The 26,711-nt window shown below is 35.7% G+C and overlaps 1 protein-coding gene across 1 annotated transcript in view; it reads left to right on the top strand.

Moving 5' to 3' along the window:
- Positions 1-26,711, top strand: part of GRM8 (glutamate metabotropic receptor 8) — a 332,753-nt gene that overhangs the window by 243,688 nt on the left and 62,354 nt on the right. Inside the window, exon 7 of the mRNA XM_065629770.1 lies at positions 20,046-20,182. Coding sequence (XP_065485842.1) covers positions 20,046-20,182 — 137 coding nt within the window. The remainder of the gene's footprint in view (positions 1-20,045; positions 20,183-26,711) is intronic.

Here is a 26,711-nt window from a genome sequence, read left to right on the forward strand (position 1 = left end):
AAGTCAGTTTGAAACCAAAATGACTACAAAAAACTGTGGACATGTCCAGTATAATTTGAAGTATTTGATTTTTAAGATTTTTTTTTCCAGGAATTAATATTACCTTAAGTGCATAGTGAAATTTTCTACCCTTCTGCTTCTCTTTTCTACTATAGTTACTCCAAATTTTACGGTACAAGAGGCAATGTTTATTAACTTATTGTTAGTAAATCTGTAGAAAGTATTTTTTATTTGCCTTCTCCTGAAAACATGCAAAAACTGCTCACTAAAAATCATGGCTTTCATTTTGAAATTGCAGTCATTTGACTGTTCCTAGAGAAAAATGTTGGTAGCAAAAATAACATTCTTTTTTGCCTAGATAGGTTCTTCTGATGGCAGATTTGATACAGACTGTTAAATGCAAAAAAATAGCTGTATTTGAATTACTGTTTCAGTGAACTTGGGACTGTTTGCAGATCAGTGTTGGTGTACAGCAATCATGTTTTGTTATTCTGTGGTAGAGTCTACACTGCCAAATGAGCAACAGTTCCTTTTTAGAAACTGATTTATCAAAACTGCTGTGTTCAGACAAACTTCTGATGGAAGATAGTGTCTTTATAATTTTGTTTCTTCATCATATTAATTACTTGGAAATTACAACCATTCCAAAATCTACTGTATGTATTGTATCATAGGGTTGTCAGGCATTGGAACAGGCTGCCCAGGGAAGTGGTTGAGTCGCAATCTCTGAAGGTATTTAGAAGACACATAGATGTGGCACTTAGGGACATGGTCTAGTGGTGGGCTTGGCAGTGTTACATTTATAGTTGGACTTGATGATCTTAAAGGTTTTTTCCAATCTAAATTATTCTATGATTCTATAGAAAAAAATTGATAGATGGTTTAGTCTTCGTGTTTTTGTTCTCAATGCATTCGGTTCAACTATGGTCTAGAGCAATCTTTTATCTGTCAAAATATGTGCAGATCAATGAACAGGGATGTTAATCAGCATGATATAGACTGCACGTAAGTCGTAGTCACCTCCATGTATATGGATATGGATTCATTTTCCTCTTCTCTGCATTGAAACGAAAGTGTATCCTAGTCCCAGTATAAAGCTCTTTGTCTTTTAAAGCTCCAGGTGTGTTTGTTCTTTCCATAGCTATTGACGTTACAAGAAAAAATCATTAGCTTATTTGGTAAGCCCTGGAAAGCACAGTCTAAGGAATGTCAGTGTGTCCCTTATACCACCTACAGATAAAGTCCACAAGATGTCTTTGAAACTGTACTCAATAACCAAATGATGTCTTTGTTCCTCTGTGCCTATAGAATCCCTTTGTAAAGAGGAAATATGCAGTAAAAATTTAAATAATCACCGTTTTGAATTTTGAAACATATCTAACTAGGATTTGAGTTGCCTTTGTGTGTTACACAAAGTATGCGAGTATGTGTTTTGTTTGCTTGTTTTTAGAGTTTTCAACAATTCTGCTTTATTGTGACCAAAGCCTTACAACAAAATCTCTAGCTGTGATAGAATGGCATAGTTAGCACTTTTTCCTTTTCCTTTTCCTTTTCCTTTCTCTTTTTCTCTTCCTTTTTCTTTTTCTCTTCATTTTTCTTTTTCTCTTCCTTTTTCTTTTTCTTTCTTTTTTTCCTCTTCCTTAATGCAGTGCATCCAGCTTTAACTCAAGCCAATTTCTTTGTCTTTCAATGCATGCAGTTTTATTGTAATTTTTTTTTAATCCAAAGCCTTTTAGAAATTTCACTGAAAAAAATCTACAAAAATTTTCAATGAAAGGCCACAAAAATATTTTCATTTAAAAAAATTTTTGGTTGACAGCATCCATAATAAAAATATTTTATTTTAACTCTATTTTGAAGTAATATGATATGCATTTCATTATCTTGGAAAATACTTACTGCAGGATTTTTTTAATATATATATAGGAAATTTCAGAAAAGATGAATTTACCAATAACATATCCTAAGTTCAAATCTAGACACATTGTTTATATTATGCTATGAGACTCAGAGAGCCTTACAGTTAAAGTATATTGGTAAAGAGTATTATTTTCCCTCCATGATATCAAGCAATTCTGAAAAAGAACATTTAATTTTGTACATTAACATGTACATTCCATGACAATATAAAGACAGGGGTGAAATCTATTGAGCAGCAGTAAATTACAAAAAGTCCTTAGTTGTCGTTGAAGTTTTTGACCTAGGAGAAAGAAACAATCTATATGAATACTAGAGGTATGTTTAGATAAGCACAATGTGTTTTATTATACAGGACTTGGAGTCTAATGCCTGCAACATATCACAGGTGAGATATTGCTGCAGGCGGTAAAGACTGTGTTTTCATATATCACCATGCATCACTGATTAGGTTTAGGTCACTTTATTAGGAAGCGATCATTATAGACTTAAATGGATAGTCTGACTCTCTCTTCATGGTGTTTTGAGTCATTATTCTGCTCTTCTAAACATTGTTCATTACTTCACATTCTCAATCCTGGAATAGATGGCGTGCATGTGGATTTTAGCTCCCACACATAGATTGACTGGAGCAAATTAAGATCTTTTATAGAGCTTATTGTAGCTGTAGGGAGTCTGTATAAAAACATCTGAAGTCTTTTTAATATGGTGGATTATATCTGCAGAGAAAATCTTCTCAAGGACCTGGATTTTTTTTTTTTTTTAATTTTGCTGTAATAGTTTAACATCTGGACACAAGTTGTAAATATGATCTTGTGAATAAACTGTTCTCTGGACAGATTTTTGAAAGGGTTGTGAGTGATCTATCATGAGATCTTAGCTTTGCTTTTGTTGATGAAACACCGTTCCTCATTCATTTAAATTAGTCCATCAGATTATCAGCTAGTGGAAATTAATTTAGATGCATGAATTTCAGAACATTTCTCGAGAAACCAACTCTTGATTTTGGTGATTACCTGTATTTATAGCTGTATTTATTCAACCACTGTTTATGAAACTGAACTGTATCTCATGATGTGATTTTGTTCTTCTGATAGAGGGTCATCCTAAAGAAAAAAAGCAATAAGAAATTAAAACAGAGCATAAAAGGAATGCAATGATCAGAACAGGATTTTATAATCTTAAAATACAAAATGTCACAGTGAGAAAAAGTGTAAATAAAGAGCAACAGAAGGAAAAATATGAAATATCATCTGACAGGTATGAGGAAACGATCATTATAGACTTAAATGGATAGCCTGACTCTCTCTTCATGGTGTTTTGGGTGAGACCACTCCAGCTGAACCTTGACATGAGAATACCTATACTCTGATTGTGAGAAGAGAGGTTAAAATTCTCAGTCTGGCACCTGTACAACTGTAAAATTCACACTGATTGCAAAAAAACCTGTAAGACCTGCAGAACTGCATATAATGATTTCAGATATCAGACTGCAAGTGGGAATGCAGCAGGAGCTTTAGAATTTTGTTGAATGCAAACTGGCATACAGTTGGAGGTAAGTAGCAATATCTGTGACATTATCAGCTACAGGAGCAGAAAGACTAACTGGTTAATGTGTGTGGTATGCACAGAATACCATTCTGTAGTGGCAACAGGCACCAGTGTTTGTTTACTTACTGGGAATAGCTATAATCATGGTACCATAACCAGAGGACTCACTGAATGATTAAATCTTTGCCTTAGAGCTGTATTGCAAGAATTTGACAGAGCTGTCAGGGGCTCACCTACTTTAAAGTCTTTCGGATAAGAAAACAGGAAATTTTAGCAGGCCCAGTGTCAAGGGTGGTAAGGATGTTGTGGTAGTGATGGTGCTGGGAACAAGTCACACACATGTAGTAAGCCATGAGAAGGAAAAGGACCAGCTTCTGCTGTTCTGCTATGCTGAACATTCTGTACACTACCAGTTGAACATCAAAGCAGGACAATGCACAGCTGTGACCAAACAAACAATATTTTACTTGCAAGTTTAATCTTAGCTAAGGCTAGATATACAAGTTGTAACTATAAGTAATACCTTTAACATCCAGGTGAAAAGGCAGTCATGAACAACTAGCAAAGCATCAGGTACTACTCTGCTGAAGGTTAACCCCTGTGCGGTAAAGGTCCGTCAGGACAACAAGATATCCTTTTCTAAAAGAAACCTCGCATAGACAACTTTTCAAATGCATCCTTTCTAGGAGTCAAATCTGCCTTCCTTTCATCCCAGGTTGAAGTACTTGATTTGAGGAGCTGGGGAAACAGTGAACGGAATGCATACCTGACTTTCTTGGGGCGGGGCGGGGGGGGTGGAATAAAACAGATATCTATAATACACTATTTTATTTCATTTGGCCTCTGCTTTTCTAGAGTTAATTCCTTTAATGAGAGATAATGATGGGCTTTGAGAGTATATTTTCAGCCAGGGATGGGAGAGAAGTCAGCAGTTTTTATAACAGCATGGAGTATTATTATAAGACGTTTTCAATCAGATCAGCCAGTCAAGAACTAGTTAAAATCGTTTTACTAGACCTTTTTCTTCTTTAACAAATGTGTCAGTAAAGCCCCTTTAAAAACTAAAATTTCTGTAAATACTGAGAAACCTAGTTCCAAGTAATGAGCTATACAGCCATAGTGGATCAGATGCTACACAGTATCTGGTGAAGGTCCTGGCTTTTACTCTCAGGTTTCATGAGGTGGAGAGGGGAATTCTGTAGGTGGTTGGTAAAGAAAGGAAAGAGTAAAAAGGCTGTAAGGATGTATCACTGGCTGTACAGTGGAAAGCATCAATGAGGGGATATTTTAGTTCATTGTGACTGCTTTGAGCACCAAAACTATGCCAGTGCTGTGACATGGGTCTTGCTGAACCTGACCCAGCAAGGTACTAGTAGACCTGTGCTGGTTGTGGAGGTTGTGCTGCTAAGGTACAATGCATGATACTATGTGGATATGCTGGCTTCTCTGAAGTAGTTCAGGGGATACCTTCTTGCAGTCTTTCCTGCCTAGATGTGTTGGGAGAATCAGCTATAAATGTGACCTAAGACTTGCTCCTTAATAAGGTTGCAACTACGTACTTCGTATAATCAAGTTTATCTTTAAAAGGAACAAATATGAAGGACTTGAGATAACTGCAGAAGTGCAGAGGTGGTGAATTTCTTAGTTTAAGAAGCTGAAAAGGCTTTGCAGTATTTTCCTGAATAACAAATCACCTTTTTGTTTCTCTTTTGAGGATTTTGACAGGTGATAAAGCCATTGTTCTAAGGGTATGTAATATGGACATGGAAAGCAGCAATATTTGAGTGGACTGAACTGATGGAGTTTTTACTGTAAGACAAAGCAGTGGAAATCTGACAGGTTGTTGTAACAACACTGGATTCTTTCTCTGAAGTAGGATCATTCCTTAAAAAAATTTTGTAACTCTTTGGCAGTTGCTGCAAGATTAGCATCTATAATCTTGTCCTTGTTAAGGATTTGGGAGGGAATTATTCTGTAAATCATCTTTTTATGAAATCAGTCAATGTGATTAAAAGCCTCAAATACCGGTCATGTATAGTGTTAGCTGAAGTTTACACAATGGGATCAACAAATCTTAAATCTTCAGCTCTTTGGACTTAACACTACCTGTAGGTACGTGGATGCAACTGTGACTGAAGTTCGTGCAAGTTATAATGATTAGCACAGGCTGTGTCCCAGTGCACTCGCTTTGCTTATGGCAAACAGAGATGCCCACTATCACACTATTTTTATGGTCTTTTAAATCACATGAAAATTTGGATTTTTTTTTTTTTTTTTTTTTTGTGAGAGGATTTGTTCTGCTCTGAAGGTGGCAGAGGCAAATATTGATTTTTACTCTTACAGGGTACAGAAGTCCAACTTTCTTACAAGGAAATACTGAAAGGAAATGAGAATTTATACAAGACATTTTCCATTTTATATCTGTCAGGTATCTGTTGCATGTACCTAGTGCAATAACAAAATATTACAGCTTTTCCTTTAAACACTTGCAGGAATGATCGAATTATTTTAAGCAGGTAGCACTACAATTAGTGAGTGAGGTTTTTTCATGTAGTCTTTGAAATACTTCATGGTATCAGTTAAATCTTCATATAATATCTTATTTATCAGTACAATGCTAGAATTACTGCCATATGTAAAATAGTAAACTTGGGTGTGATGATAAGTAAGCACATGATGCTGGAATCTGTGGCTACTATATTAAATACCTGAGATAACCTATGGCTATATGATTTCCGATAAGTGCATTGAATCTAGGTACTAAACTTTCCATTAGAATTTATTTTTAGGTGTTGCACAGTAATCTTAGATTTTGGACATCTGGGTATAATTAGATGAGTTTGATAACCCAATCAACACTTTCTCTAAGGTAGTTCTAAAAGCTTATTTTCATATATGCTGAATAGCATCAGGAGCAAGACGGTCTTCTTTTTGTCTAGTGTGTGTATGTGTGTTTCTTTTTCAAGTCAGTGTTGCTGGGTTCAGCCCTCTTGCCAAGTACACCTTTTGCCAAGTCAAGATATATGACTTCATCTCTAGGCAATTCAACAAGTCCCTGCACTCCGTGAGCTTCCAAAAGGCCTAATGACATTTAAATCAGATAAAAAATAACCTTCGTGATAAAGAGATAATCAGGACAGCGTCATTACTGTGGTTGAGTGTGAGTTGAGAGAAGGATGGTATCTATTTTGATTGCCCAACTGTGAAAATAGTATCTTTTTTACGTTTTAAACCCAAACCAGCATAATAAATGTTAAAAGCCTTGATAAATATCGTACAAGAAAAAAAATTGGCTTTACGTTTTTTGTGACTCTCATTGTACAGTGATAAACTATAAAGATTTATTTTAGGAATTTTGAGCCAAACACATTTATAAAATCTCTCTCTTGTTTTTGTGATTTTTTTAAACTTTTATCTTATTTTACATAATTCAAATCAGTTGTAAACCTGATTGAAGTAACTAGTTAAACAGTGTATGTCTTCCTTATAATACCGAAGGAAGAAGCAGTATTGTTTGATGATTGTCTTTTAGTTATTACATATTTTACTTACATAGGGAAGATAATGCCAAGATTTGAAGGATGTCTAATGTTAGCATTTTCCATTATATCTCTTACTATAAGTGTTCCAATATCATGAGCTCAGATGTCTTGAGTTAGGCTCCTGAAGAAGATTAAAAATACTCTTGGAGCAATGCTTTTGCACCATCTGTTTTTTGAATAGCTGTTTGGCTGTATAAGAAAGCTTTTCTCTGGGGCCCTGACAATTCAGAACTTTTTAAAGAAAGCTGAAAAGATTATCCCAGGTTTACAGGAACGTAGTATCTAGGATCCAAAAAGAAGTTTTGTAAGATTAGCCATAAAATTTCAGTACACTTAATAATGTTAGTGGTCAGTATTTCTACTTACAGTTTTTGGAATGTGAATTTTTCACAGCAGTAGGCAAGACTGAGATGTAGAGTCTCAAGCTTTACTGCATTAGCAATATGGCCTGTGTTATTCACTAGCATTAATACAGAACTGTGCCTGTAAAAATGTGCTAATGAAGTATCCTCATCATCAGTTTCATTGAATGGAGATATTAGCCGTTGAGAGCATATATTGTTACCCTCATATAGATTTATTGTGCTGTTTAAAAAAAAAGTGCTCATTTGTCTTCAGTTAAAGTAAATAACTGCCCCAGATATCAACAGCTTCTAATATGCTCCATGTAAACAAGTAAATATTCTTTTATTCTAGGCAAAAAGTCAATAAAAAAAAATCAGTTATACTCTTTCACGACAACCATAAAGGTATAAAATTAGTATACACATTGCTATATAAGTTTCTGAAGAGTCAGTATTGAAAGACTCCATGGACTGACTTCCTAGAAGGCCAGTGTGATCTCTGAAGTAGGATCCTTAAAAAGTGGTAAGTGTGGGGGTGTGTGTATAGGTCACAACTGTATTAAATGACTTCACTTCCAAATCTAAGTCAGTTCTTCAGTAAGGCTGTGACCCATAAATGTTTTAAAACACTGTAGATTAAAGTTGCTTCTTAAAGGTTTTATAAATATCACATTAATATTGCTTTATGTCTTCAGAGAATAATAGCTCTACGATTACCTGAAATAACATATCAACAGAGTAAATTTTCCCTGGGTACCAGTTACTTGCTGTCATTATAAAGAAACAAAATGAAAAAAATGCAGAAATTATTTATTATCCTTTAACTTCAATACATTTATTATTGCTGTGCAGAGTTGAAAGACTCAGGAATTTCAAGCATTTTTTCCATGCTGCAGCACATCAGACTTCTCAGTAACTGCTCTATGGTCTGACCCCTCTTTTTGTCACAAGGTAATATTTTAATGAGTAACGTAGTATTTGTTGTGAATTGTATAAGAATGTTTCGCATTCTGGAAACATCAAAAAATTAGACATGACAAGGTCATGAGGCTGAAATAACATTACCTTGGACACTCTGGAATATCTAAAGCTGTGATTCAGACTGGGACATCTCTGATGCCTCTCTCTAAATTTTTTGTGATAATTGAAGCGTGACCTGAAGCTCTGTGTATGTGTATGTGTGCACGGTTGTGTGAGTCATCTTGTTTTCAATGTAGACCTTACAAAAGACACTTAGCTACAAAATGGGTTATGGACATTTAACAGCTCCTCTTTGGAGCTGTGTCCTCTCTAAACATCAGAGTTTAAGCCCCAGATGAAGCACCAAAAAGAACGTCTTTTGTGATCCCGGTCAAGTGAATAGAAATCAGTATTAGGAAACTCCCTGATATTCTTCTAACCTGCTTACTTATCTTAAATATCACATACCTTATTGCACTAAGGAAACAACAAGAAATAGCTTAATTTCAAAGGGGATCTTGTTCAGCAAGATGAACTAGCATCATGGATGGTTGATAGTACATTGGTCATACTAAGCTGCATGTGAAGTAAAATGTTAAATGGAGTTTGGTTAGACAGAGAGGAAAATGACATTTATGTTTCAGGTGTCAACTAAACGTTAATGGACTAATGTCTGTGTCAGAATGACAATCTCAATGGGACAGAGGATGTGTCTTGTCTGGATGCAGATGCATCTTCTTTCAGAAATCTGTGTGTTTTTTGAACATCCTCATAGTTTGTGGCTTGTGGCTTTTGGCTGTGGGTTTGTACATTGGGCTCTTTTTTGTTGTTGTTTTGTAAACCAACTACACTTTGGATAAGGTTTGGATGGGAAATTGTTTATTTCCTTAATTTTCTTTGTAATCCATTATTTCAGCTATAACTATGTGACAATATTTTTCTTTTGTGTTTGTTTTCTATTCACTTTTAGTCTAGCAACACATAATTTCTGGAAAAAAACGAAGGCTCAGACATGAAATGCTACAGTCATTTCATGTTAGTATTAACATGATTAATCATATGTTGGTATCTGAGAACTGTGACCATGGTTTAGGTTAGCTAAGGAACTGACTATTACAATTCCCCTCTGATTACAAACTTTATGTTTAAAAATATCACAGTGACAAAGAAGCTGATGAAAGAAGCTGTGTCAAAGCCCAGCCACCAGCTTCAGTACAGTTAGTGACCTTAGTGCACAGTAACTCAGTGTAAAGCCCTATTTCACTGAACAAAGAGCTCATCAGGTAGAGACTTCAAGAAATGAGCCTGGAGACAGAGGAGCAGAATCACAAATAAAAGCTCTGTTGGAATTAGGACAGAAGTCCCTGCGATGGGATGATGCCTGTTAGCAGGGTTATTTACCCCCTTTTCCATTTTGATGCTATTTTAACAATTACACGAAGATGGCAGTTACCTTTCCACACCAGGATGCTGCCTGGCTCCCCAGGCAGCTATCACCTGAGGCAAAGCACTTTTAAGTACCTCCCATTGGCCTCAGGAATCGATTAGTAGAGAAGAGTAAACAGTCTCTGTGTTGGTTCCTGTACTAATGTGTGGCTCCCTTTGATACACTTCCTTATACGAGCCTCACCTCCACTTGGGCAGGGCTTTCACTTTGCTCCACATCCTTCTCTCCCATGGTTCAGTACTAGAGGTGTTGCTCCGGAGTGGAAATGGAAGAAATCTTTCTTTTTGAGACTGTACAGACACTTGCAAGTTACTGATAGTCACTACAGTTGTTTCTTTATCGGAAACACTTTGTCTTAGTGGTTTTTGACTTCAGAAGGCCACAGAGGCAGGTATGTGTCTGCTCAGCACGTTTTCATCCTGACCTGAAGCAAAGGCTCAGACTGGAATCTGAAGTGGGAGATCTGTAAATCATCTCTGCCTACCCGTATTCAATAACTGCAAGCTGATGAGAAAAGTCTGGTATCATCTGAAAGACACTATGTCAATTGTCAGCTTGATAGGCTCTTACCAGAAACATTTTAGAGTGCCAGAAGTGAAATGCAGAGTAAAAACTATGCTACAGGCATACCTTTTAGTAGCACTGAGCTGAAGTGCTTTTTTCCAGAGGAAACAAGCTAATTACCAAAGCAAAACAGGAAGAGCCTTATAAAATCAGATTATACTAAAAATAAGTACATCTTTCTGGGACTAAAACAAAAACGACAAACCAAAAAAACAAAAAAAAAAGAGCAGAGGGGGAATGAAGTGCCACACCACTCTATCCAAATAATGTCATAAAGCAGGAAAAATGGAAAAGGTGGCATAAGAAGGATTCTCAGTACCTCATGAAGCATTAAAGACTGGCTACTGCTGAAGACAGATGCAGGCAGGGTGCACCCAGGCTCTTTGTGATATGTAGTTCTCACAGTTGTCCTGGTGTGTCCTTCTTGTATACTCTAAGATAACCTGATGGCCAGATTTATGGCCACATGGGAATTGTTCTGTGCTTCCTAGTAACATATTAGAGTTTTAGGTAACAAAAAACTACTAGTGCAAAAGTTCTTGGACACATCTGGATGCTCTGAAGCCTCTTTTGATCTCTTCCAGTGGCACTATATAGCTACAGCTTCTTGGAAGAGTTTTTTTGCCTGTAAAATCATGAGAATGGAAATAAATGATATGAAGACCCTTTTATAATGGGCATCTATTGTATGTTTGCATTTCTGGGGACTGGAAGTGATCGTGATTCTGTAGGGAAATGCACATTTACTTGAAATGTGTTCATTTTGGCAATTCTGAAACAAATGACATGCAGTTATATTTGTGGTAAAGATTCCTCACACTTTCACTCCCACTTACTTCCTAGCATATGTGTAAGCTACTTTATTTTCTTTATTTTTTTCTTGTGAAAAATATAGCCATAAACTCTTCTCAGAAAGATTAGAAGAAATGTGCTTGCTATTATTGATGCTGCAAAATATATATAAAAAGAAAAAAATATCCAACAACATTTAAAAAAAAATGAACATATACTTGATAACAGTAAAATGATTCTCATCCATCCAAGAACATTCATACATTTATTTACACAGTCATGTAGTTATTATCCCAAAAACCTAACCACCCTTTTATAACTCTCTCTTCCAGTACAAGCTGTTAGCACTAACTAGATAATGTCATACCACCTTGCTGCTATTTTAGTATGTCACTAAAGTACTATTTATGTTGCAGTTGAATTTTATGTCATGTGCTCATTTTTAGGGGTCTGAGTTTTGTGTCCCCATGGCATACAACATAGGTTGCCAGAGCCTATTGGCTTTTTTTAACCTACTGAGTTCTTCAGTTGCAGAACTCATAGAATCAGTCCTCTCTGGCACACAATGTATGCCGTAGATTTTAAGATTATACTTGTAACTATGGATTTTCTGAATGAAGAATAAAAACAGGCTGGATTCTTCCAAGTATACTAGTAGCGCTGAGCTTTTGGGCTACAGGTAGGGAATGGTAAGCTTTTTCTCTCACTCTTCGCCTCCTCTCATCTCCTCAAATCCCCCTCCCTATCTGCTGTGATATTGTATGGACAGGGCTGTCCCTTTTCCAGAGGTGAAAGGAACAAAGTTAAGGTGACACAGGAGGTGCAAAGGGGCTCATTTTCTATTCCTCAGTAGTTCCTACCCCATTAGACCATCCTTCTTCACACTTCTTTCCTAGAACTGATCGGTGTTTCTATCGTGCCACAGTGCTAATACGTGCCTTACTTTAGCACCTACCCGCAAAGAGGTTCATCTATATCTCCTGCCCCTCTCGCTTAGTCCTGAAGTAGGGAAAGTCATTCACGTAGTGTTGTCCCATGTCTGGCAGGAGAAGTAAATGTAGAGGTATATCCTCACTGTGCAGAGAAGAATGGAATCAGCCCAGTCTCAAAAATATAAATCTGCCTTCACAATACTATGTTCACATAGCAGGACTGGTATCTAGAACTTGTACTTCCTTATCCGGCAAAATATGAAGTTTAATCCATGATGCAGTTGTATTATAGGTATACTTATTGTCTGTTACTACACACAAGGTGCTGTAAGAGGAGGAGCTAGAGTTCTGTGCTTTTATATTCTGGAGTGAGCATTACTTGTTAGAGGATATGAACACAAATTTCACCTGTGTAATATGTTTGCTGAGAGTGGCCAATAGTAGATGTTTGGGGAGAGAATGTAGGGAACAAAGAATGTATAGAAGAATTTTTCTCATGTATATTCTTCTTTCAATTGGTAGCTGAAGGATTGCATGAACCAGAATTGCATCTAGATCACTGCTTTTGATAATGACTGCTGGATGTACTATTGAATGATGAGGTAAATTGCTTTTCAATATATCTGTAGTGTTGGTTACAACAGCTCAATCTCATCTTCAAATTTTATTCATTTTTGGGCAAGTTTTATGAGACACTGTGTCTCTGTGTTTGCTGTGCCAAGATGTACTAATCAGTTCTGGAAAGAAAAAAAGTACTAGTTGTTATTTGTTTTTTTTATATAATATGTGCTCGTGATACTTGCCCTGACTGATGTTCTCATGCAGAGGTGGAATGAACTGTTCCTTTTACAAAAATACACAGTTTTAATCATTCACTGTGCTGAGGACCAAAACATCAAATAAATTATAGCCATATCTGCAGAATCACAACTAAAGTTCTTGTCCATAAGCTTCAATAATATAAAGTTGTACTGTCTGACCTGGAATTGATTTATATCAGTTTATTTTAATACCAAATTCTTTACTGTCTCTATGAGCCTTGTAGTGGGTACCACCATAATTTATATCAGATATGCCCTAAATCTCTATCTAATTTATTTCCTGTAGCACTCTCAGTTTCCCTTCTATTCTATTTTGTGCATTCATACGTGAACAGCCAGAATCTGCCCAATAGTAAGATAAATTGCCTAAACATGGGCATCAAATGCCATTTCAGGTACCCCAGGGTATCCATCTGTCCTCCAGCTGCCGCCTCAGAAAGGCGCAAGTTCTCTGTCATATGCATATTCTCTATATCTCTGTGGATGTCTCCAGTATTTTAGGATATTTAAAATATCAATAAGCTCCTATGTTTACATCAACTGGATGCAATCCTGCTTTATTTTCCCAATCTAGAACTGAGATATTTAGAGTAAGCATTAAGGGAAATCTTTCTGGATTTTGAATCAGTATAAGACAATCATCATTTTTTATTCTAGTAACCACATTGCTCATTGTTTGAAAATGTCTGCTGTACGGAGATTGAACAGATAATGGCTTCATTTATCACAAACTTTACATAGTTTGATACAGTGTGTATCAGTGTCTGCCAGCCTAGCATTCTAACATTCGCAAATTACCTTTTTTTCGTTCTGATTAGTGGTTTATACTTCTTTGTTTTTTTTTTTTTTTGTTTTTTTTTTTTGTGTGTTTGTTTGTTTGTTTGTTTGTTTTTGGGTTTGGGTTTGGTTTTGGTTTTGGTTTTGTTTGTTTGGTTTAGTTCCTTCCCCCAAGTATTAAATGTTTCAACAGCTTGTACTGACTCTATCCATTGATTCCATTTCAACATTCTATATCATTTGTCACATTGAAATACTTATCAGTGACAATTTTCTTATTCAATTTTACAGATGCATTCTCTGGGAACTCCCAGTACTGAAAGTTCAAACGGTTACTCTCCCTGTTTCTATTTTACTGAGAACAATTTAATTCATGTACATCTCTGTAGCACATTTTTGTTTTAACAGCTAGTTAAAATGAAATGCTAATTAAAAAAATAATCTGAACCCCTAACTCTAGCACTTGAAACTGGTTATGTAAATTAATGAAATAAGGATTGATCCTATAAATCTGAGCAGCCTTACAGAAAAGTCAAATTCTAACAGATGGTGCATTCTGAAGTTTTTGATACACAACAGTTAACTGTATTATAGTGTATAAGAAACCACTTGACTTCAGTTTACCTAAACATACTCTTGGATCCATGCTGACTGCATTAGCATTCATAACACATAAAACAGCCTCTGTGGAGCAGCTCAAAGGATGAAGACTTAGCTTAAGTAATTTTCATTTCAGTTTAAAAGACGAAATTAGTATCAATAGCCACTGAAATCTGGTGAAACACCAGTTTGTATCTGGTATCTAGCTTTGTAACAGAATCAGCAACACTAGAGCTGGACTATTCTCTTAAATGGCAGTTGTGAGACTTAGCAGCATAATCATTTTTCTACACTTCTGTCAAGGTATTGAAGTAGCTGTGCTTAAAATAAGTAAATTTTATAAAAGGTTTTTATTTAAGAAAAATCCAAGGCTGTTGATTTAATTGAACAGATTTTTTTTTTTTAATATGGCTCGCCACTATTCTTAATTTAATATCCATTACAGATTAATTACTTTAATATGCAGCTGGCCATTATTACATGTGAACTTGTGGTTTTCCAGTCAGTCCACCTTTTTTCCACTACCTGTAAAGAGAACTTCACTGGAAGGCATCTGGGCAAGTGTGCTCCACAACATCACAGGGGACTGAGATGACAGTTTGCATTAGAAGCAGGGATGTGTTAGATTCATGTGAAATGTAACTTAATAAAATAGGCACATGCAGGATAAGGTAGTTTCTGAGCAGCATGTTAAGAATATTAAGGTACATGTTTAAAGATTTTTTCAGAAATATGTGAATTTTCAAGTTCGGTGCACAAAGAACCTGTCATAAAACAGTTGTTTAATAGAAAGAGTCTCCTTGGCATCAGGGTAAGACATTAAAAATTCTAAAAGATCCATTACATCCTTGATTCTGAATTAAAAACATGCACTTAACTTTTTTCTTCTCTAAATAACATTTCTGGCTAGTTTAAGCTGCATTTTGAAAGGCTTGTAAACAGCATAGGTCACAGACACATCGCTTCAGTAATGTTTAGTTAATGTGCTAGTTTAACATCCAGAGTCATTTAATGCTTCTGGCTGTAAACTGGGAAGGAGGAGGGAGAATTTCTTTTAGTACCAGATTAATACTTTATAGTTACAATAGGTAAATGCGTCCTTAGGTTTAATAAAATGTAACTTATTTTATGCCATGGATGTGGATTGTCTCCAAATGAATGGTAACAGAACTACTGTACAAAGCACCCTTCTATAGGATATATAGAACATTATTTATTTAGTCTGATTTTGGAGTGATTTTGAAGTAGGATCTATTTATCAGCCATTAGGTGTTTCAAAAAATCTGAGGGACTTGGTACACAATACAGCAAAGACTGAAGCTTTTAGGTGACCACATCATACTTGCAGTATATATGGCTGTTAAAAGTAGTAGTAGTAGTCCAGTAGTAGACAAAGGCTTATGTTTATGACTCGAGAAACTCAGAACACCAGTTCAGGTGAACAATCTGGTATTTCTTTGTATGTATTTTGAACCACATCATTGGATGTAGCCACAGTTTTGCTGTCATGACAGTGTAATCATGCTGTGATGTCTTTGAAGCAGTAGAAGAATGAATGGAGCTCTGTCTCCACATGTTTCTCACTGTATCTCATCCCTTTTGTCCCTTTTGGTTAAGTAGTTCCTGTAAAAAAAAATTAGCAATTTCACCCTATGCTAACCACGAGGCTGATTTGCTACTGGTCTTTTTTTTACAGACTGATGACATTAAATGAGCTGCATTTTCCTGTTTTGTTTTACCTGTTTAACTGTAAAAAGTGTGATTTCAAAACAAGTCTATAAACCTTTTGAACACTGCTTCATTGTTAAATTTGGAGTTTTCCTTCCACTTATTAGTCTACAGTTTTACATCAGAAAAAAAAAGAAAAGACTTTCTGAAAGTGTTCTGGAATTGCTCAGCAAAGAGAAATTTCAGAAACAGATCTCAAAAATAAGTTAGTAACTATGTTTATATATTAAAAAAAAAAAGAAAAAAGAAAGAAAAGGATTGGCACAAAGCAAAGATGAAGAAGATGAAAGCTCACAGATGATTTTCCATAGTAAGGCAAGCTTATTACATATTCTTGAAATTCTACCCTATACTTCTGTTTAGGCATCCAGAATATATTAAAAATTAGTCGAGATGGTGACAGATTGAATATAATCACCTGAGTAAATCATGGGTTAAAATTATGCGTGGCAACATAGTCACACAGAGAATATAACATGAAAAGGCCCAAAGACACAGTTCCCTCACTGCTCTTTGACTACCTTCTTAAATGATTGCTGCCAAATTATGAAAAACAAAACAAACCAAAACAAACAACCAAACCAAAACAAAATAAACAACAACAAAAAGCAACCAAAACAAACAAACAAGCAGAAAAACAGAAAAACCCAACCAAACAAAAAAATCCAAACAGAAAAACGTGTGGCTTTGTGTTCTCTGAGGTGGTCTACACTAGCATTACAAGGACATTTTTCCTAAGCAAAAGTAACATTTTTCCTATGATGGTTCCCAAAAAATGTAGTTCCTGGATGAAGATATCCAAGTTCATTCTTTAAGATTAATGTCCTATCCAATAACTGTTCAGTGTGGTTTCCCAAAATCTTTTTATCTAAGCTGTAATTTATATAGCCTGGGCTCACTACCTCAGGTCAATGGTGTGTTCTGTATTACTTTCTCTCTGCAGTGTGTTGTATTTAGATTTAGCAGCCAGTCCTCAATGAACACTAAGTGGAGCAATTAAACACTCAATGTCTTAAACTAGAACTAAGATGGAATTCCCTCTAGTGGCAATGATACAGTATAAGCATTTGTGGCAGTACAGCGCCAGATATCAAGAGGGCTCAGCTCTACATACCTGGTTGTCAAAAAGAAGAGGCACTTGTACAACTCGATGGCCTTTGTTACAGAATTATATACTGAATGTAGATGTGCTTCAATCTATGCTATTAGTTACGATCAGCTACAATGTTTCTCCACGTGGTTTAAGTATCTGATCTCTATACAGTATAAATCAGTTTTTCCACAGAACTATTTACTTTAATTTGGTGGACTACCCAACAAAGTATATTTCCTAAGGAAACCTTTTCATTTTGTGGACTATCCATTCTCAGACAAACTGTTCACCCGGATCATCCACCAGAGTATATTTTTCTTCAGATGAGATTAATATTTTTTTAAGAACACTAATTAACCATTGGTGATTTGTTTGTAGCCCTGAGGCCTCTAGTTTCATTCTGTCCTTACACTTTCAAGTCTACTGCTGCCATCTTACATTCATAATTTTTGAAACCCATGGTAAAATCCCCAGTTTTTCTTCAGATGTCTTTGTGTTTTGCTTTCCTGACTATGTAGCTACTGGTTTGTTAGCACAATCCAGCCATGCATACCTCCCTGTTTTAGGCCCGTTAAAGATTTCATTCCACAAAGCAACAATGAACTAGAAGACATATGTAAGTCACAAGACATAAGACACAGAAAGATGAAATAATGGTCTGGTACCACTTGCTAACAGTGTCTACTAGTTACAGAAGCATTGCTGGAACATCATAATCAAATTTACTTTACAGCAGGCACTGTGACTGTTATTGTACTTTCTAAATTTGCTATTCAACAGAGGGATAGCATGTTTTTCCCAGTGTATGGGGGTTTGAATCTTCTGTGACTTATTCCAGCTTTTAACAAACTTAATCTTATTAACTTGGCAAAGGTTGTTTTAACTTCTGCTATATGAGAAAGATCTTGTTGGACTCGGCTGGAGTGGCAGCTGAATTCAGCAGGATGCTATGTCCATGTCAGCTGAGGTGCACAGCATGAGATGCTGTTATGCTCTAACTGAGAACACCACTACATCAAAGGGAGAGATGGTTCTTGCCTGTGCTATAGTCTGTCACTTTGTATGTGATATTTCTAAACCCAGCAGTAGTTTATAAGCTCACATTGTTATTGCTGAGCGTAATAACGTCTGAAGTTCCCATCGGTCTTAAGGGATACAAAGGACATTTTGTGTCTGTTGGTAAAAGTTATCTGTTCTTTATATAAGCTATTCAAATGCTGCTTAGTGGAAAGATGAATTCCATCATTACTTGAGAGTAATATTTTGCATGTTACCTCCATGCCTACATACCAACAACAGTTGAGTATGTGTTTTATAGGTGGAAGAAATTTATTAGATCAACCTGCTATTTGAGCAATGAAGAATAATTTAATTGCTTGGAAGATCATAGACTGGCATTTTTCTTGCCCTTCGTTCTGTCAAATGAATTGGGAGCAAAGCATGAAGAGCTTTCGAAAATTTTGTGTTGAATGTCTTGTATCTTTACGGAGTCTTAAGACCTTATCACACAAAATTTTTTTATACTTCTCTTCCATAGTTGCTCACATCTATTTTTTGCAGTCAGACTTCTGCTGGCAGAACTGTGAAATTGGCACAGTAGTTAATTTGCCGCTTTTCACTTTCAAAGCACTGTTTATTTCACTGGATATTAGTTTTGTATGAAAGCTTCTATACAAAAAAACCCCAACAAAACAAAACAAAATACTTTATGAGAGACAGGCACACATATTTATGCCGAAATTCTGGGGTATGTAGATTGCTGTCACCACTTTTACTGGCTAACCTCTGCTTGATATGTACCTAGAATTTCAAGCTTTTTTTTGCATTCCCTGGAAAATACTTACAGTGGACTTAGTGCCTCTAGGTGCTACATTAATAAGTCTTGCACTGTAGGAATTTACTATGAACTCAATATTTTCCTTTTCCTGAGTGTTTATATGGAGAAACATGAAAACTTTTTGGGGTGGATTTTGTGGTGGTTTGCATTTTTCTCCAATAAAGATGGATTTCATTCTCCAGTCACTGAAATAGGACTTTAACATACTTGAATTTGTCTACAACGGACCTCAGCTATAAGCATGATTCACGTATACATATGAATTTGGGGGATGGGTGAAAAGGGCATTCTTTGTGTAGTCTCTATAGGAGTGCAGATCCTTGATGTCACCTTGAAAAAATTAATCAAAATGTGTTGTAATCTGGCTGGCCTAGTTGCCAGGGTAGACATGTAGTTTTCAATCTTTGAACATTTTGTTGATCGAAGTAAGAACAGAGTGTTGATTTATAACTTTTGACAGCTTCAGCAATGGCCCTTTCTGTCAGGCAGTGTCATGTATAAAGGAGAGAGCAACAAGCCCAGCTGCTATCCTTAATTTATTTTGATAAGACAATTTTACACAGGTGGTCAGTGCTAGAAACTGATCACATTAATTGTGACCACATTTAGACACTTGCATCCCAAGGTATTTTATGAGCATTGGCTCCTAAGCTGATGATAATAATTTTATTTTTATACTTAACAGGGAAATACTTTGTGAACTTTATTACAGGATTGCTATTTTGTGTCTGCTGCACTGTATTCACATCATTAAGTGAAATTGTGCCCTTCTGCAAGCCAAAAGGAGTTTCTCCTCTTCTATCACAGATTTTCCTAGTGTTCTCTAATACCCACACACACACTCCATAAAAAACAAACGAACAATCAAAACCAATCAACCAAACAAAAAGATTGCAAAAGATTATATTTTTAAGTTGTTTTACTTAATTCTAGATAGGGTAGATTTTGTGATGGTAAGAATAACACACATTTTCTCCTTGTGATGTTTCTGGATTTACATTTTCTCCTTGTGAGGTTTCTGGATTTATTACCATACTAGTCTTGCACTGCAAAGAACCTGCTCAATCTCTAATTAGTATTATTCCTCTAAGATATATTTTCTGAAAAATGGTTTTTAAAGTTTTTGTTTGTTTGTTTCAGGGAGTGCTGGAACACCTGTTATCTTCAATGAAAATGGGGATGCTCCTGGGCGTTATGATATTTTCCAGTATCAAATTACCAACAAGAGTGCAGAATACAAAGTAATTGGTCAGTGGACTAACCAACTTCGTCTAAATGTAAGTACTAGTTTGCTTATGATGCTGATATAAGATAATACTCATTTGAGTATTATATTATTTCAAAGCACTTCAAAAATGTTGATGATTTCTTCTTTGTCAGTTCACAGAAGAAAGCTCTCGCACTCTCTTCTTGAGAAGGCATTAAAAATAGCACAATGGCCAATAACCTGAACCAAATATTTATATTTTAAAGTACGTTGAGTTGTGTATTTACCTGCTCCTTTAAAAATTATTTTAGAATCATTGCATATCTGGTATTCCTCAGACTGATTATCGAGTTAGGCAGGGAAATAATAACTCATCCTTCAAAAGAGAATATCAGACAAAATAATGGATACATATATATTGTCCAGGTATTTCAAATAATATAAGGGGATGGAAATGTATTTAGTAAAAGGGAAGTTTGGACTCTAACCACTTCTGATTTAGATGAAATACTAGGATGATGAACTGCTGCAACAAAAAATTTTCTTGAATATAAAGGGAGTATTTGGCATTTTTCTATATAGTTAAATAGGATTAATATAGTCCCTTATTACTTAATAGCAGAAGAAACAAAAAAACCACAACAACTTACCTGTCCTTGGGAGGTATTTCTAATTGATGCCTTAATATATTCTGCAAGTTTTGTGGAAGTTAATACCCACGCGTGTGTGGAATTATATTTGTTTTGAAAATCGTCATCCCAATAAGATTCAGATTACATAATATGTAATATTTGTTTGACAGCTAAGCATCAAGCCACAGTTATAACTTCAGAAATTATTGGGTCCAAAGCACTTCTTTTTGTTAGATGATGGTTCCATGTAAGGAGCCATTACAGTCATGAGAAAAGCAAGATGAAGTTAAGCTGTTTTCTTGTTAACTGTGAAATATTTACAGGGCTTACTTTAGGTATGTTAGCCATTTGGGTAGCTCTGCAACTGTGAAATATCGAGTACTGTTTTGCTAAGGGCTGATGAGAATGGCAATAGTGTAAATTGATGACTAGATTCACCAAAGGGAGTTTATTCAGTGACTTTAATCAAACCACAAAAGGCAGGTTACAAACACCTCTGATTTTCCTGAAGAAGAGTGAAAAAGACCATGAGTAAATACTTACAAAATTATTCTCCTGTTGAGACTGCTTTGCAATAATTATCTGAGTGCTACCAAGAATAACACACATGATAGTTCTACATTTTCAGCCACAGCTGTTAAAACACTTTACCATATCTACTGTTTAATATCTATAACTACTTGACAAGGTCTCATTTATTTAATTCTTCTGCCCAGATATAAAAAAACTCAACCAACAGAAACTGTGTGTAGCAGATTGTGTGGCAGTGTTATCTCCCTCCACTAACCTGATATGTCTGTTGGAAGGCATGAAAGGAAAAAAAAATGGCTAAACAAGTTTAAGGATTAATACTAAATAGTAATTTATAGAAAATACTAGAGTTAGACTCTTATCAAAACTATTATGGCATACATTCCAGATCTTCATAATTGCTACAGTTTTCTGAAAAGTTACTGTTTGGTAAGTGAGCTGAAAAACTGATACACAAATTTTGCATAAATATAAGTACTAATGTAACAGTTACATAGTAGTAGCTAAAAGATACCTTAGAATTTATTTAAATTTTAATTCCATTCCAATCTGCCCTTTTCTATCCCCCCAGACTCCTAAATTTTTCATTAAGCTTTCATTAAGCTTTTCAGTCCCATTATTTCTGCCCAATGTATGTGTACTCCAGGGAGTTCTCAGAAATATTAGATTGGCTGCTATTCCGGCTACTGAAACTACACCATGCTAACCACATTGACCACAAAGCTAATAGGAAAGGATTTATCTAAGGGCATTCCTTGTTAACCCTGAATAAGAATGGTTGTGTTAGGGTGTTCTTTGGCTCTCTTTTTTCATCTCTTTTTTTTGTCTTCATGAGCTCACATGCTGGACACAACTGGTTGTCCAACTTCACAGGCAAGCTCTGTCTAGACTATGAAGTGGTGGAGATGCAAGCAGGCTGGCACACTGCTCCTCAGTGGATGTTTCTGCTCCCAGCATGGTACAACTGGATTGACTCAGCAAGGAGATGGGTTTTATTTCTTAAAGTTTTCAGGGTTTGAGATGCTGGATGGTGGTCTCCACTGGTGTCAGCAGGTGCAGGTATAGTAACAATGAAGAGGGAAGTCATAATAGGGGTGATACAGTTTGTTTCCATCTGTTTCTATATTTACTACACTTAACTAGCACATGTCGGTGGTGGTTATGTCATATGATGATCTGCTCTGGTGAAGCTGTTGCCTCCTCTCACTAGACAAAATGTACTAAACCCAAGTAATCTTTGTGAATGGTTGCCAGTGGATCAGAGGGAACATAGTGGATGTTTTCATTAGCTCCAGTGAAAACATCTATATTTATTGAAGGCAAAGCACTGTTAAGATGACATAACACTTTCTACCCTATTGTCTATAAAGGAGATTCTTTTAACATATAATACTTTCTCCACTGTATCCTTCTTTCTCTTAATGAAGACACATGCCACTATGATATTTAATGAATCTCTGTCAGCTAGGTATCCTCTATAGATACTTCTGCTCCTGTTTTTACAGATATTTCTACTTTGAATTGTGTGATAACGTATAATAGCTATGACTATTTATGATTGTGTACACCTATACAGCTGGTATTGTGCCTCAGAAAATGTGTAGCTTTTATTCATTTATTTATTTTCTATTCCAGAAAAATAAATCATGAAAGTACCAGGTTTGCAGTACAGTACAGTCCAACCTTGGGAACAATTAATGTAAATAAGATTAGAGCATGTCTTGCATCTAAATAATTGAATCAAAGGGTTTCCTTTTTTTCTTTCTAATCTTTTTTCCCCTTTCTTTTTGTTTTCCTTTCCCTTAGGATCCTCTTTGATATTTTCTCTGTGGAGTTTTGGCAGCAGGTCCCTGTTCTGTGGGCTATGGCTCCCCACTTGGTCGCCAGCCCTGGCCCTGTCTCTGACCCCGGTCCTCAGGATTCAGGATTCCTCTGCTAGGGTCCCTGGTTCCTCAAAGTTTTTGCTGACTCTGCAGGGTCCTTGTGGTCAGGCTTCAGACTTGTTCCTTTCCTGGTGCAGTGCTGGCTTTCCCTTTGGGCAGAAAGTGCTGACTGTCAAGATGAGGGTTCCATATCATGCTCCCTAAGGGTCTGTTTGTCAGCAGGCTTCACCAGCTGCAGAGACCCTTCTAGCTGTGATGCTGGGTTCTCCCTGTGGTCCTCAGTAACATTAATGCTCTCCTTTAGGCAGACTGACCTTTCAAATTTCCTCTGAAGCAGCTATAGCTTCCAGATATAAGAACTTCATGATTACTGATCACTACTACTCTTGCAATACTTACAAAACAAATGCATGTGTGACAATGCTGAGAGATATGTTATAGAAATTAAATCTAAAAAGAATCATGATCTCAAAAATTTAAACTTCTGTGTGATTCTTGAGTTTGAATAAGTTATCTCAATCTTCAACAGATGCAAGGCACCTCTGAAAGCGGATATGTAGAAACATCAAACTACAATCTCAAAGAACCTAATTGTCTTTTATGAAATTATTACTTTATATGATTCTGACAATGTGGATTTACACCCCTTTTAAAGTCATTTTAGTCTCTAAGGTTGCCTAACTTTAAGTGATCTTAATGTACTGGAAATAACCATAGCCTAAGACTTTTTTGTATCACTTTGAAGGAAAATATAATTGTGTTAGAACTTCCGATAATTGACTATACATTAGCTGTCAGGGTTTTCGGTTCTTTGCTTTGCTCTTTCTCTTTATCAATATAAGAAGATAACTTAGTTTTCAGAAAACTCTGATAGTTAAAATCCTTTCTTCCAGAAGATATTCTGGTATTCGTAATGAATAAAAACCAGGGAAAAGGTAGTTGTTTCTGCAAAACTTATGTTTTATTCATATTGCAACAGTATTTTGCATACCAGGTCACACGAAAAGTTCCCTACAAATGTGTGGGTTTAGCAAATTTGAGCTCTCAACCATGTAATCTCTGTAGGAGGAAAGTTGTTAAAAACAAGTTTGCTTTTCCTGGCACTTATGATGTGAAATCAACTTCCTTTTATGATTAATAATGAATTCCCTCTTAGAAACTGTGTTCTGTATTGCACGTGTTATAATAAAAGTTAGACTGAGATATTGACTAATGACTTTCGTCAGAGGCAGTAAATGAAAATAGTCCCAGTCCTCAAGTTTTAATAACAAGCTTCTCAGTACCCTTTTCCTAGGAACCCATTCAGTTTGTTCTGGTTGATTTCTGAGGGATGTTTTTCTCCTCTTTAAAAATGTTCTCTTTTGAAATCTAAGTGCCAGCTAGAAAAAGAATAGTTGGAATGTTTAAGAATTTGAAAATATAGTATTTTGACTTTTCAAACAAATCCTTTAAAATACAATTTAAAGCATTCCTGGATTTTATTTCAAGCTCATGCCTTGTTTTGATCTACCATAATTTGTGTTTGAAGATCCTAATCTGAAAAAATATGTAGATAAAAATCCATATTCTTCCAAGTTAGTAATTTTGATTGATGTTCCTTCAGGCAGACACAGTTATTGGTGCTTTCAGAATCAGGTGTTTAGCTGATGCAGCTAAAAATCTTGAGTATATATCCATTCATGTGATATTATTCCTTAAGAAAAAAAACAAAGCATATCAAAACATCATATGTTTCAAGCGAAAACAGTAAAATTTTAAAGACAGAATTCGCTTGTGGTTGTTTTGTGTAGTTTAGGTGTTTTGTTGTTGTTGTTTTTTTGAGCAAATAGTTCTGTTGCAAGGCAAGAGAAATTTTAGAATAACGGATATTTTCTTAGAATTAATAGGATGCATAAGCATATGGACTGTATGCACTGAGGATATAAATGACTCAAGGGCAGCCATTTTTCTGTAATGGTCTTGATTTACGACTAAGAAAACCATAAATTAAATTTACACTAATATGATGAAGTCTCAGAGAGACAGCCATAACCATCATCAGCCTTAAGCACAGTGTTTGGTGAACTAGTAAAAATTGGGAAACCCACATCATCAATGAGCTTCCCTTCAGGCAGCCATATCACAAAAAGATTTGAATCTGTTTGATTTCTCTTTAAGACTCTTGTAAATTTTGTATCTAATCCTGAAGGATACTATCAACGCTGACATTAGTCAATTCTTTCTGGAAGAAACAGATTCAAAATGCATTAGTTCCCTTTCTTGTGACATAGTAAGAGAAAATAATTCAAGAAGCTTCTGATGTTTTCTCTAACTGCAGCAAAAAGTCTGAAGCTTTGCTGTAGGCCACTATATTTCATTAGAGAAGCCAGAGAGCCTCTTTTTTCCTGTAGTAGCTGTTATATAATGGATATATGTTTTCAAATTGCTAAACCTAGTCTCTGTGTTTTACAAAAGAACATAGTACAGCGAAATACACAAATGGAGCACTTAGTGCTATATGTGATTATATCTATAAACAGAATATGACAATCATACTGCCTGTAGGGTATTCTTCTGCCCACATATAATAGTGCAGTAGGGTTCAAACTTACACTCCATCCATGTTTTCTGTCTGAAAATTGTTGAGGCTGGGCTAAAAATAAAACTTAATGAGATAAGAAAAAATGTTTTAGGTTCTTCTATTGTTCTTCTCAAAATTGTACTGCAGTCTTCCTTTATTCAACCAGAACTGAAAGTAGAAAGACACTGTTATGGTTTTTGGAAGACTACTTAGGTTTTACAAAGCTAGTCCTGATCTTAGCACTGGTCAATAAGTATGACTCAAGATTTATTCTTCTTTAGACTCAGGATTTATTCTTCTTTACTGCCGGAGTCTTAGGTCAATATGAAACTTGTAGTCACTAAGGACAAATGCGAGACTGAAGAGATCAGTCAACAGTAGGCTATAGTGGATGCAGACTGTAGACAAGCCAACAAAATACACAAAACATTGAACAAATTGGGGATTTTATGATTTTGAAAGGTTCCAGATTGTATTAATTAAAAAAATATTGCTTTGAAGTAGGGGGAAATAAGCTGAATACAGATATTAAAAAAACATTACATGATTTTGAGATGTGCTTGTAGTAGAACAGATGCTATTTCAGACGTGGCTGAAAATCAAAACAGCACGTGGATTCAAGAGTCAATGACCTTAGAAGAACCCAAGAAGAATGACAGCTTGTCTTCCTTCTAAAGCTTTTTATTTTGTTGATCCTAACAGTTGTTTTATTTGTCTTTTTTTTTTCCTCAATGAAAGAGACGTCTTGACTAATTCTCTAGAGAAAAAAACAAACCACCAAACAAAACCCAAACAACAAAAACCAAAAAAATGAAAAAAAGATAACCTCTAAGAAAATATCCTGAATCTGGATAACCGTTTGTTCTTCATTTGAATGATACCAGATTGCCAATGAAAGAGCCTCTGCTCAAGAGTTAGGATGAATAGGGATTTTTTTTCCACCTTCTCAGGGTGAGTGAAAATCAGGTTTCTCAAACGAAGCATGGGATTGCA

This window comes from Caloenas nicobarica, chromosome 1 (genome assembly GCF_036013445.1).
Source record: "Caloenas nicobarica isolate bCalNic1 chromosome 1, bCalNic1.hap1, whole genome shotgun sequence".
Lineage (NCBI taxonomy): Eukaryota > Metazoa > Chordata > Aves > Columbiformes > Columbidae > Caloenas > Caloenas nicobarica.